This window comes from Oncorhynchus masou, chromosome 22 (genome assembly GCF_036934945.1).
Source record: "Oncorhynchus masou masou isolate Uvic2021 chromosome 22, UVic_Omas_1.1, whole genome shotgun sequence".
Lineage (NCBI taxonomy): Eukaryota > Metazoa > Chordata > Actinopteri > Salmoniformes > Salmonidae > Oncorhynchus > Oncorhynchus masou.
In genome coordinates, this window is record NC_088233.1 from 35,180,113 (window position 1) to 35,193,866 (window position 13,754).

Here is a 13,754-nt window from a genome sequence, read left to right on the forward strand (position 1 = left end):
GATTGTGCGTTGCAGTTGTTGCCATCCTGTACCTGTCCCGCAGGTGTGATGTTCAGATGTACCGATCCTGTGCAGGTGTTGTTACACGTGGTCTGCCACTGCGAGGACGTTCAGCTGTCCGTCCCGCCTCCTTGCAGCATGCCTAAGGCACATTCACGCAGATGAGCAGGGACCCTGGGCCTCTTTATTTTTGTGTTTTTCAGAGTCCGTAGAAATGCCTCTAGTATCCTAAGTTTTCATAACTGTGACCTTAATTGCCTACCGTCTGTAAGCTGTCAGTGTCTTAACGACCATTCCACTGGTGGGTCCTGAAAAAGGGACATTTCTTTTTTTGCTGGATTTATATACGCTATCGTTCAAAAGTTTGGGGTCACACCGAAGTTTCATTTATTTTAATTTAAAATAACATCAAATTGATCAGAAGTACAGTGTAGACATTGTTAATGTTGTAAATGCTTATTGTAGCTGGAAACAGCAGTTTTCTTAAGGAATATCTACATAGGTGTACCGAGGGCCACTATCAGCAACCATCACTCCTGTGTTCCAATGGCACGTTGTGTTAGCTGATCCAAGTTCATCATTTTAAAAGGCTAATTGATCATTAGAAAAAACCTTTTGCAGTTAAGTAGACCAGAAGATTCCTTTTTTAATGGTAAACTACCTTTTTTTTAATGGTTCAAATCAGGCAGTTTACCATCTTCATTTATCCACCCTCTTTGGGCTCCCGAGTGGCGCAGTAGTCTAAGGCACTCCATCTCAGTACAAAAGGCGTCACTGCCAGCCGTGATTGTGAGTCCCATAGGGCGGCGCACAATTGGCCCAGTGTCGTCTGGGTTTGGCCGGGGTAGGCCGTCATTGTAAATAAGAATTTGTTCTTAACTGACTTGCCTAGTTAAATAAAGGTTAAATAAATAAAAAATGCTCATACTCTATCTGTGCTCCTGTGTGGATGTTGTGTTTAGTGAGCACCACAGTGCCCCCGGCAGGCCATCAGAGAAGAGTGCAGGGGGAGATGAAGACTGTGAGAAGAGATGCTGGGAGTCCCCCTCTGGACCTGTGAGCACTGGCTGCCAGGCTCTAGACCACGCCCTACTGGTTCATCTGAAGAATTGCAGCGCCCAACTTCTGGTGAGGATCATGATATATGAGTAACAAACACCAGTGGTGTAAAGTACTTAAGTAGTTTTTTGTATTATCTGTACTTTAATATTTTTGACAACTTGTAGTCTTATTTCACAACATTCCTCAAGAAAAGAATGTACTTTTTACTCCATACATTTTCTCTGACACCCAAAAGTACTATTTTGAATGCTTAGCAGGTGAGGGAAATGGTCCAATTCACGCACTTATTAAGATGTCATCCCTACTGCCTCTGATCTGGTGGACTCACTAATCACGAATGCTTTGTTTGTAAATTGTGGCCCTGGCTATCCGTAAATTTAAAACAAGATATATATATATATTATAAAATTCTGCCGTCTGGTTTGCTTAATATAAGATTTTTTTATTATTTATACTTTAACTTTTATACTTGCTCATTATTAATAGAAAAAATATCCATACAATTAAACTTTGGTTAGTGGAAATGGAGACAGAAACAAAAAGATATGATTAAGGTACTTTGCTTCCTCTTTCAAACTAGTGTTTAGTGAATCATAGGCGACTGTCATTATTTTAGACATTTACTCAAGTAGTATTTTACTGGGTGACTTGAGTCATTTTCTATTAAGGCATCTTTACTTTTACGCACGTATGACAATTGGGTCCTTTTCCCACCACTGCAAACACACCATGGCATTTCATAGTGGATAATTGGGTAATATTTGGTTGAGCAATAACATTACAACCTACAGTATATTCACCCACTCAAAAAGACAGCCAAAGTTAGTTGAATTACTAATGTATTGTCACTATGCTTTCAACCAACTGAAAGCACAACATTTCTAGGTATTTCTTTTTAGATTTTTGGTTTAGTGTCTATCATTGCGCTTTCAATCAAAAACACAGCAAAGTTTGAATTGGAATACAATGTCAGATATTAAGTTTATTTATACAGCAGATTAATGTGTTATCACTGCTTCATCTAATAGCACGACCAAATGACCTGGGCCCAGTTTCCCGATAGCCCTGGAATTTAACGGCTTTCGAGGGTTTTAACAATGCATTGTTCCTACAATTCCCAAAACACCATGCAGAGAGAATGCTCACTATGTGACACATGCATGTATTGATACTAGGAGGATCAAAAAGAAAAGCAGCGCTGCTCTTGGATCAGCTTTCTCCATTCAAATCTTACCTTAACATTAGAATTATTCCACAATACTGACAACGGATCAGCTTCTAGAGAGATATTATAACTATGGCTGCAAATATTGAGGCGAACTTGTTACAACATCATTTAAATATATTGAGTCAAATTATAGACCGTAGTCAATATGATTTGAAATATATAGACATGTAGTCTATAGGCCTACCATATTGAGCTTTTAATGTAGTCGTCTCTGTTTTCATTTGAGGCATTATCCTCTGTAACAATTGCAAAAACATTTGCAACTTTAGTCTATTTATAAGTTATTAGCGGTCACAGAGAGTCTGTGTTTACCGGAGATCTTCTGTGTATAAAGACGCACTTAGCTGTCCTACGAGTGGTCTGAGGCAATCCGTATATAACAAGCGTTTTCAAGTGCAACTTCAACAATAGTTTTGGGAAACAGCGATGCTCCTACAAAGGTTCCAACAATGAACTTTGCCTTAAGATGCTTTTGGGAAACCGGGCCCTGGATTGCAGTTTAATTAAATTAAAAGTACATGGTACAAGTGATTGATAAATGCCGTTCGAGATGCTCTATTGATTATTACAGAAAATGTGAAGACATACTATACATACAATTATCTGTAAGGTCCCTCAGTCAAGCAGTGAATTTCAAACACAGATTCAACCACAAAAAACAGGGACGTTTTCCAATGCCTCACAAAGAAGCGCACCTATTGGTACATGGGTAAAAAAATAATAAAAGCAGACATTGAATATCCCTTTGAGCATAGTGAAGTTATTAAATTCACATTGAATATCCCTTTGAGCATGGTGAAGTTATTAAATTCACATTGAATGGTATACTCCGTTGCGGAGAGGAAGGAACTGCTCAGTGATTTCAACACTTTTTAAAACGGTGTACATTTGGTACAGATTTGAATGGCTATGATAGGAGAGAACAGGCTGGATCAAAGTTATATTAGTTTGTAAGCTGGCTTTAACTTTAGGCTATTTATTGAATTGTATTATATTATATATATTATATTATAAGTTGTATTGAAATAAATGTGACAACACAACCACATATCAACATTTAAAGGAGATGAACGTAGCTGCTGCTTAGATAGTTCCATCTGAGCCACTTGCTTAATCCCATTCTTACATTTTTATTTTTAGTTGAGTTGGAGACATGAATCCAACATTTAATGTGTTAACTTGTCAAAGTTAATAGATTAGTTATTGTATTTCAAAAGTGATATTTAATTGTGTCAATGCAACCAAATATCAACATTTGAAGGAGATGGAACTATCCAAGCAGAAGATGGTGCATTCAAAAATTATTCCACATTTTGTTACGTTACAGCCTTATTCTAAAATTGTTGAAATATATTTATTTTTTACTCCTCAATCTACACACAATACCCCATAATGACAAAGCGAAAAACTGTTTTGTAGAAATGTTGCAAATGTATTACAAATAAAAAATATATATCTTATTCAGACCCTTTGCTATGAGACTCGAAATTGAGCTCAAGTGCGTCCTGTTTCCATTGATCATCCTTGATCTTTCTACAACTTGATTGGAGTCCACCTGTTGTATATTGAATTGATTGGACATGATTTGGAAAGGCACACACACCTGTCTACATAAGGTTCCACCATTGACAGTGCATGGCAGAGCAAAAACCAAGCCCTGCGGTCGAAGGAATTTTCCGAGCTCCGAGACAGGATTGTGTCAAGGCACAGATCTGGGGAAGGGTACCAAAACATTTCTGCAGCATTGTAGGTCCCCAAAAACACAGTGCCCCCAATCATTCTTAAATGGAAGAAGTTTGGAACCAACAGGAGTCTTCCTTGAGCTGGCCACCCGGCCAAACTAAGCAATCTTGGGAGAAGGGCCTTGGACAGGGAGGTGACCAAGAGTTTCTCTGAGGATGGGAGAACCTTCCAGAAGTACAACCATCTCCACAGCACTCCACCAATCATGCCTTTGTGGTAGAGTGGCCAGACGGAAGCCACTCTTCAGTCAAAGGCACATGACAGCACGATTGGATTTTGCCAAAAGGCACTCTCAGACCATGAGAAACAAGATTCTCTGGTCTGATGAAACCAATATTGAACTCTTTGGCCTGAAAGCCAAGCATCACGTCTGGAGGAAACCCGGCACCATTCCTATGGTGAAGCATGGTGGCGGTGGCAGGATCATGCTGTGTGAATGTTTTTCAGTGGTGGGGACTGGGAGACTAGTCAGGATTGAGGAAAAGATGAATGGCGCAAAGTACAGAGTCCTTGACAAAAACCTGCTCCAGAGCGCTCAGCACCTCTGACTGGGGCTAAGGTTCACCTTCCAACAGAACAACGACCCTAAGCACACAGCCAAGACAACGCAGGAGTGGCTTCCGGGACAAGTCTCTGAATGTCCTTGAGTGGTCCAGCCAGAGCCCGGACTTGAACACGATCAAACATCTCTGGAGAGAATTGAAAATAGCTGGGTAGTGATACTCCCCAACCAACCTGACAGAGCTTGGGAGGATCTGCAGAGAAGAATGGGAGAAACTCCCCAAATAAAGGTGTGCCAAGCTTGTAGCGTCATACCCAAAAAGACTCAAGGCTGTAGTCGTTGCCAAAGGTGCTTCAACAAAGTACTGAGTAAAAGGTCTGAATACTTATGTAAAGTTAATTTTTTATTTTTTTATTTGTTATAAATTCGCAAAAGTGTTTTAACTTGTTTTGCTTTGACATTTATTGGGTATTGTGTGTAGATTGAGAGAATCTATTTTAATCCATTTTATCAAAGTGTAAAAGTCAAGGGGTCTGAATATTTTCTGAAAGCACTGTACATCTGAGCCACTGACATAGTCTGGCTTTAATTCCAGTTTGTCTACAAAAATATAATTCATATGTTTGATTCACATCTCCATCTAAACCATCTGAACAAAGTTATGGAATAAGACTAAATCAAATAAAACTTTAAATATATTTTGGTTTGATGTAGTCAGTCTTCAACTTACATTTTTGGTTGAGATGAATCCAATTTCATTCCATTTTTAATTTTTAGACAAACTGGAATTAAATTACCCAGCGTTTGAAACCCAAGCCTATTTTGTCTATTTTTAGTTCAATTCTGGTTTGAATTAAAACAATTGCTGCTGATGACATTGCAAATGCTATGTAGACCTAATTGGCATGATTGATAAGTATGGTCACATTTCATTTCCTCTGTTAAACTTACCCTTTTGGAATGACTTTGATACCCTTTGGAATTACTTAGATAAAATCTATTTAAGTGGAGATCTCTCAACAATCATGATCACGATAGCATATTGGTAATAGTCAGTGACAAATAACTAGGCAGGGCTTAATTAAACCTTGGATGGGAGACCAAAGGGTAGCTGTTGATAGATCAATTCTCCAGTTGGAGGCCCCATCCACTGTGGCCCCATCCAATGATACCCCCGGACAGAGTCAAACAGGAAGGATATAAACCCACCCACTTTGCCAAAGCACAGCCCCCACACCACTAGAGGGATATCTCCAACCACCAACTTACCATCCTGAGACAAGGCTGAGTATAGTCCACAAAGATCTCCGCCACGGCACAACCCAAGGGGGGGCGCCAACCCAGACAGGAAGATCACGTCAGTGACTCAACCCACTCAAGTGACACACCCTCCGAGGGACAGCATGAAAGAGCACCAGTAAGCCAGTGACTTAGCCCCTGTAATAGGGTTAGAGGCAGAGAATCCCAGTGGAAAGAGGGGAACCGGCCAGGCAGAGACAGCAAGGGCGGTTCGTTGCTCCAGAGCCTTTCCGTTCACCTTCACACTCCTGGGCCAGACTACACTCAATCATATGACCCACTGAAGAAATGATTCTTCATTAAAGACTTAAAGGTTGAGACCGAGTCTGCGTCTCTCACATGGGTAGGCAGACCATTCTATGAAAATGGAGCTCTATAGGAGAAAGCCCTGCCTCCAGCTGTTTGCTTAAAAATTCTAGGGACAATTAGGAGGCCTGCGTCTTGTGACTGTAGCGTACGTTTAGGTATGTACGGCAGGACCAAATCAGAAAGATAGGTAGGAGCAAGCCCATGTAATGCTTTGTAGGTTAGCAGTAAAACCTTGAAATCAACCCTTGCCTTAACAGGAAGCCAGTGTAGGGAGGCGAGCACTGGAGTAATATGATCAAATATTTTGGTTCCAGTCAGAATTCTAGATTCTAAATCTTTTGGTTCTAGGCAGTGTTAAATACAGCTGCTAGAATCCTAACTGAAGTTTATTTAGTGCTTTATCCGGGTTGCCGGAAAGTAGAAGTAACAAAAGCATGGATTCATTTTTCTGCATCATTTTTGGACAAAGTTTCTGATTTTTGCAATAGATAGATGGAAAAAAGCTGTCCTTGAAACAGTCTTGATATGTTCTTCAAAAGAGAGATCAGAGTCCAGATTGATAAGCAGAGTAACAGCTCCCAGTTCTAATGTAATAATGATATATCTTTTTAAAAGTGTCATCTGTGGTCTTACCAAATGTTCTGATTTTGTTGTATCAATTTTGGCTATGTGACGCCCAATGGTTTGTGCTGTGCAGAGGCTGGGGACCTTTGGGCCTCTGCGCTGTGGGGAGATGTATGCTCTGGACCGCCTACTCAGGGAGGCCCGCGTCCTCGAGCTTATCAGACACGTTGCCAAGGAGACCCCTGGAGGAGCCACTCAGGCAGATGAGGGTGAGTTCATGACTACTGAGGACAATAAAACAGCATACTAGTTTACTCACTGACACAGCTAAGGATATAATGAATAAGGTTAACTACTCTAATTGTAGATTCAATTACTATCATCTCTAACTTGTTTTCTTTTCCTTCTGTCTCTCTCTTGGAGTAGTTGTTCCCCAGTTAGAACAGTGCCAAGGGGCAACATTGCTATGGAAACAGTGTACAGACAATGGCAGTGTGTACAGCACCTCCACAGAGGCTTTCCTCACAACACTGGCCGCTGCTTACACCAACAGACTGCCCGAGAGAGGAGCCAGCCTGGCAGACACAGGTGTGATACTGTTGTTGTCTCGATCATGGATAATATCGCGTATAATAACACATTTCTCTGCACCTATCTGGTGTATATGACAATAAAACATATTTAAAAAATATACAGTTGAAGTCAGAAGTTTACATACACCTTAGCCAAGTACATTTCAACTCTGTTTTTTGCAATTCCTGACATTTAATCCAAGTAAAAATTCACTGTCTTAGGTCAGTTAGGATCACCACTTTATTTTAAGAATGTGAAATGTCTGAATAATAGTAGAGAGAATGGTTTATTTGAGCTTTTATTTCTTTCTTCACATTCCCAGTGGGTCAGACGTTTACATGCACTCAATTAGTATTTGGTAGCATTGCCTTTAGATTGTTTAACTTGGATCAAATGTTTTGGGTAGCCTTCCACAAGCTTCCCTCAATAAGTTGGGTGAATTTTGGCCCATTCCTCCTGACAGAGCTGGTGTAACTGGGTCAGGTTTGTAGGCCTCCTTGCTCTCACACACTTAAGTTCTGCCAACAAGTTTTTTATGGGATTGAGGTCAGGGCTTTGTGATGGACACTCCAATACCTTGACTTTGTTGTCCTTAAGCCATTTTGCCACAACTTTGGAAGTATGCTTGGGGTCATTGTCCAGTTGGAAGACCCATTTGCAACCAAGCTTTACCTTCTTGACTGATGTCTTGAGATGTTGCTTCAATATATCCACATCATTTTCTTTCCTCATGATTCCATCTATTTTGTGAAGTGCACCAGGCCCTCCTGCAGCAAAGCACCCCACAACATGATGCTGCCACCCCCGTGCTTCACGGTTGGGAGGGTGTTCTTCGGCTTGCAAGCCTCCCACTTTTTCCTCCAAACATAATGATGGTCATTATGGCCAAATAGTTATATTTTTGTTTCAACAGACCAGAAGACATTTCTCCAAAGTACAATCTTTGTCCCCATGTGCAGTTGCAAACTGTAGTCTGGCTTTTTTATGGCAGTTTTGGAGCAGTGGCTTCTTCCTTGCTGGGCGGTCTTTCAGGTTATGTTGATATAGGACTCCTTTTTACTGTGGATATAGATACTTTTGTACCTGTTTCCTCCAGCGTCTTCACAAGGTCCTTTGCTGTTGTTCTGGGATTGATTTGCACTTTTCGCACCAAAGTATGTTCATCTCTAGGAGACAGAACGCATCTCCTTCCTGAGCGGTATGATGGCTGCATGATCCCATGGTGTTTATACTTTGTACAGATGAACATGGTCATGGTCCCATCCTGCCTGGTATCAACGGTACAGGCTGGTGGTGTAATGGTGTGGGGAATGTTTTTCTGGCACATGTTAGGTCCCTTGATACCAATTGGGCGACGTTTCCATGCCCTGAAGAATTCAGGCTGTTCTAGAGGCAAAGCTGGGTCCGACCCAGTATGAGATTGGTGTACCTAATAAACTGTATTTTAACATAGTGAAACAGTTTAAAACACTCTCCCTCGGGAGGAGTTTGTGATCTGCAATGCAATGCTCTTGGCTTTGATTCCAGTGGTGTATATGCTATCACAGACCCACACATTAGAGAAGAGCTGTTAAAGTGATATCCTGTCACGTCGGACCCATGTCTCTCTGTGCTGTGTCTAGTGTTCTTGCGTCTGGTGGAGAGGATTCTGGAGAGGAGGCTGCCCAAGCGTGGGGGCCAGGCAGCCAGAGAGATGCTGACTCTCTTCCAGTTCTGGAGCTACCTGGAGGCAGAGGGAGTGAGCGAGCTGGACACACACATCACTGAACTGGCAGAGGAGGGTGAGTGTCTGGGAGACTGACTATGGTAATGAATAGACCTCCGTAATTGCTTGGAGTTGGTGTTCATGAATTTGTTAATGTGTCTTACCAGGTTACAGACAGCCACTTTGCTCTATGGTCAGTCATGATGAATGTACAGCATTTAAATGGATGATTCCGCTCATTGTTGTTCTTTCACCACACCCACTATAACATAATCTCATTCTATTGTCTTTTCCTATTTTCTTTTCCAAACCCCATCCTTATTCTCTCTCTCGGTTTCCTTTTCCTCCCCCAACACACACCCTGTCCTGTCTCTTTCTCTGCTTCTCTGTATACCCCCCCTCAGTGTGGCTGGTTCAGAGCCTGCAGTCAGGAGACCAGGAGGTGCTGGTGAAGGCCCTGAAGAGGCCTCCAGAGAGCAGCCTGAAGAGGGAGGGGATGCATGCTGTCAGCCTGCTGCTCAGGGACCCCCGGGGGAAGGTGTCTGCCTCTGCCAGCTCCCTGCTCCGGAGCCTAGCCAACCAACCACGCCATCGAGAGAGGGTGAGACCAAGAGACACATTCATTTAAGGCAGGGGGTATTCAACTGGGGGCACTGCAGGGGGTCCGCAGAAAAGGGTTTTTTTCCGTTTTTTTTTCTTTTTTAAACGAATGGAAATTGTTTTCATGAATATCGCTAGCACTAACAGACTTCACAAATTTCAAATGACATACCTAAAATAGAGAAAAGTATATCTGCTATATATATTTATATTCTAATGATGTCAACTTTATTTCTCATCTCCTAATATTGTGTTGTCAATAATTAAGCAAATTCCACTCACTGGTGTATCTGACATGGGCTTTGAAAAAGCACCCGCGAATAGGCTACCAAGTGTCGCTGGCTGCTGTTAAGCTTTCTTGACTTGGACTTTAAGTTTTGCCAATATTTGGCTAACCTTTTTGTTTAATCAGCTGCTCTTAGTGAAAATGTTTTTGGAGTTACATTTCTAGCTATGTTAGAGTGAACACTTCCTCTTCCAATTGTTATGTAGGGAGGTCAAAATAATGAAAAACAATCTATTAATTTTAAAATGTTGATTACTTCTCTTTGCCATTATCATTCAGCTAATAAGACAAGAATTGCTAACGTATGATTGGGGTCCCTGAATCGACAGTCTGCCTGGGAGGGTATCCCTGGGCAAGAATATTTTTAAAACCCTGATTTATACTCACTGTATAACTTTTGAAATACACCTCTTAAGTGTACTCTATGAAGATAACAGGATCACCCATGTGGATTCACACTACATGATCAAATGTATGTGGACACTTGCTTGTCGAACATCTCATTCCACAATCATAGGCATTAATATGGAGTTGGTCCCCCCTGTGATGCTATAACAGCGTCCACTCTTCTGAAATGACTTTCCACTAGATGTTGGAACATTTCTGCGGGGACTTGCTTCCATTCAGCCACGACCATTAGTGAGGTTGGGCGCTGATGTTGGGCGATTAGGCCTGGCTCGCAGTCGGAGTTCCAATTCATCCCAATGGTGTTCGAATGGGTTGCAGTCAGGGCTCTGTGCAGGCCAGAAAAGCTATTCCACACCAATCCCAACAAACCATTTCTGTATGGACCTCGCTTTGTGCAAGAGGGCATTGTCATGCTGAAACAGGAAAAGGCCTTCCCCAAACTGTTGCCCCAAAGTTGGAAGCAAAGAATTGTCTAGAATGTTATTTGTATGCTGTAGCGTTAAGATTTTCCTTCACTGGAACTAAGGGGCCTGAACCATGATAAACAACCATTATTCCTCCTCCACCAAACTTTACAGTTTGCACTATGCATTGGGGCAGGCGGTGTTCTCCTGACATCCGCCAAACCCAGATTTGTCCGTCGGACTGCCAGATGGTGAAGCGTGATTCATCACTCCGGAGAATGTATTTCCACTGCTCCAGTCCAATTGTAGTGAGCTTTACACCACTCCAGCCAACGCTTGGCATTGCGCATGGTGATATTAGGCTTGTGTGCGGCTGCTCGGCCATGGGAGCCCATTTCATGAAGCTCCTGACTAACCGTTCTTGTGCTGACGTTGCTTCCAGAGGCAGTTTGGAACTCTGTATTGAGTGTTGCAACCGAGGACAGATTGTTTTTACACTCTACGCACTTCAGCACTCGGCAGTCTCGTTCTGTGAACTTGTGTGGCCTCCCACTTTGTGGGTGAGCCGTTGTTGATCCTAGACATTTCCACTTCACGATAACAGCACTTGCAGTTGACCGGGGCAGGTCTAGCTTGTTGGACAGATGGAGTCCTATGACGGTGCCACGTTGAAAGACATTGAGCTTTTCAGTAAGGCCATTCTACTGCCAATGTTTGTCTATGGAGATTGCATGGCTGTGTGCTTGATTTTATAAACCTGCCAGCAACGGGTGTGGCTGAAGTTGCAGAATCCACTAATTTGAAGTGTTCTCCACATACTTTTGTGTATATATAGTGTGTGTGTTTGTGAAAACTATAGTGTATTTTACCCCAGGCCCTGGTAAGCTGTCTGGAGCTTCTGGAGAATGAAAGCATGGAGACGAGAGTGTGTGGCTGTAAAGCACTTGCATGTCTGAAGGTCAGTCTTACCACTTAGTCTCCATCTGCAATCTGTTTTTCTTTTTATGTGCGTACCCTAGTGTCTGGAGTCAGTCTGTTTTTTTTATGTTCTGCAGGCCAAAGAGAGCATCGACCAGCTGGTCTATCTCTGTCGATCGGACAAGGAGGACGTGAGGGATGCTGCCAAACAAGCTTTGTTGGTGCTTGGTTAGTAGAAGGATAAGAAGTATACATTTGATAGGGGACTGAGTGAGATCAAAGGATACAGGGGCACAGAGAGTGGGGTTTCTGTGGGTGGGAAAGAGTGTATGAGGGAATAATGTGTGTGTGTGTGTGTGTGTTCCATCCAGGTGAGGATGGGAAGTTGGCCCACAGACACGTTGAGACATCTCTGCAGGAAGGAGTGCCACGTCTCTTCTCCCCTGGCAGCATGACCAGCACCTCCTTCTAACGCTACCACAATGGAATATTGATATCTTCATGCTAATGTCAACACACTATTACAGAGCTGTTATCATGCCACACACACATCAAAATATACACTGTAAAAGAGGGTGCAATACACAGATGCAAAAAGGTTGCGGACTGTCACATGCGGTCACTAACAATGGGATGACATCTACAGCTTGACATAAAGTCCGTGAACTAAACTCAAATATTACCAACCTGTGTGTAAATAAGTGACAACTACTCATGAACTGTGGATTTGTAGACGCGATGAAGAGGGGTGGAAAGTATTTTACTGCCTTACAGTACATTTTAGCCTGGTGGCGTTACCTTCTGAACCATGAAAGCACAGCTAGGATGATGAATGGATAGGACACAACAATCATTGTGTCAGATCATTGCATGGATAGGACAAAGTGGGAAAGTAACATGTTGACTTTTCAGGGGAAATCCACTTTTGATCTTCTATATTTGTAATGAAGCTGGTTGTTGGTCTGTATGGAGAATGTCAGCGTGTGGAAGGAGTAATGAAGTAAATCATGGGGTGGAAGGGATTTGGTTGTTCCTCAGATGATGGTGGTACAGTTCCACACTCTAGGACCACAGTCTGATGAGGAGCTTGTTGCCATGCCGGCCAGGAAGAAGTCGTCTGGAAAAACATTTATTACAGTGCCATCATTCCATAGTATCATTCTATGCTTTATGTAAATATATTCCACTGGAAGTGTACATGTTATATAATTGTGTTGTAATTCACTTGCTATTGTTGAAACAATCTACTGTAGGTAAATTCATTGTGCACTTCCTGAGACTTGTGCCACTGGTGATATAACTGAAGATTATTTCAGCTGTATGGGTGGTTAAGTACTTTTATTATCATTATTATTGAAAACTTAACTGTGGTGGACTTTGCCTTTTTGGAGCAGAAAACTTCTCACTGAAACAGACAACCAAACTGCTTGTACTGTGTGGAATGTATAGGGTGGAATCAGGGTAGGATGAGAACCTGCATTCATTCTATATTATTTACTTTGTAGAGTCATCAGTTATTCAATGGAGGCTGGTGTAAGGAGTTGTCGGAGGACAGGCTCATTGGAATGGCATAAATGGAACCGAGTCAAACGTGGTTTCCATATGTGTGATACCGTTCCAGTTATTACAGCCATCACAATGAACCCGTCCCCCTATAGCTCCTCCCACCAGCCTCCTCTGGTTATATTGTATTGGAGTTATTAACAATGGACAACTTAAAAAGCTTCTTCAGTGTATAAGTGCCTCAAGTTATGAGACATGAGATGAAATACTTTAATGAAGAGATGCAGTGCTAATACAAACAATGCAGCAAAGTATATTTTCCTTATGACTCAAATTGTGCAGCATAATAAGTGATATTCTTTAGATTTTTTTCTATAAAAGTATATTGACTGGCATCAAATGTAAACAAGTTAATACAATTGTTTTCAAAAATTGTTTCCTTTCGTGAGAGTTTCCCTATGTTTATTATTATAGGTCTGTTGAATAAAAATATAATACAGCATGTGCCTAGGGCTGATACATGAGCATATTACTGCCACACTGGTGGTGACTGACCGTATTACCACCACACTTGTGGTCACGAGTCATAAAGGCAGTCAAAATCCACGTGACCATTTAGTCACGTAATAAGGCTTCTCCAAGCTCTGATG

The 13,754-nt window shown here is 41.9% G+C and overlaps 1 protein-coding gene across 4 annotated transcripts in view; it reads left to right on the forward strand.

Annotated features, from left to right (window-relative positions):
• Positions 1–13,539, forward strand: part of LOC135509387 (rho family-interacting cell polarization regulator 1-like) — an 86,213-nt gene extending 72,674 nt beyond the window's left edge. For all 4 annotated transcript variants that reach the window (XM_064930012.1, XM_064930010.1, XM_064930011.1 and 1 more), the window contains 8 exons: positions 963–1,128; positions 6,841–6,976; positions 7,134–7,295; positions 8,903–9,061; positions 9,390–9,586; positions 11,558–11,641; positions 11,739–11,829; positions 11,973–13,539. In XM_064930012.1, coding sequence (XP_064786084.1) covers positions 963–1,128; positions 6,841–6,976; positions 7,134–7,295; positions 8,903–9,061; positions 9,390–9,586; positions 11,558–11,641; positions 11,739–11,829; positions 11,973–12,073 — 1,096 coding nt within the window. In that variant the 3' untranslated portion in view covers positions 12,074–13,539. The remainder of the gene's footprint in view (positions 1–962; positions 1,129–6,840; positions 6,977–7,133; positions 7,296–8,902; positions 9,062–9,389; positions 9,587–11,557; positions 11,642–11,738; positions 11,830–11,972) is intronic.
• The last annotated feature ends 215 nt before the right edge of the window (positions 13,540–13,754 follow it).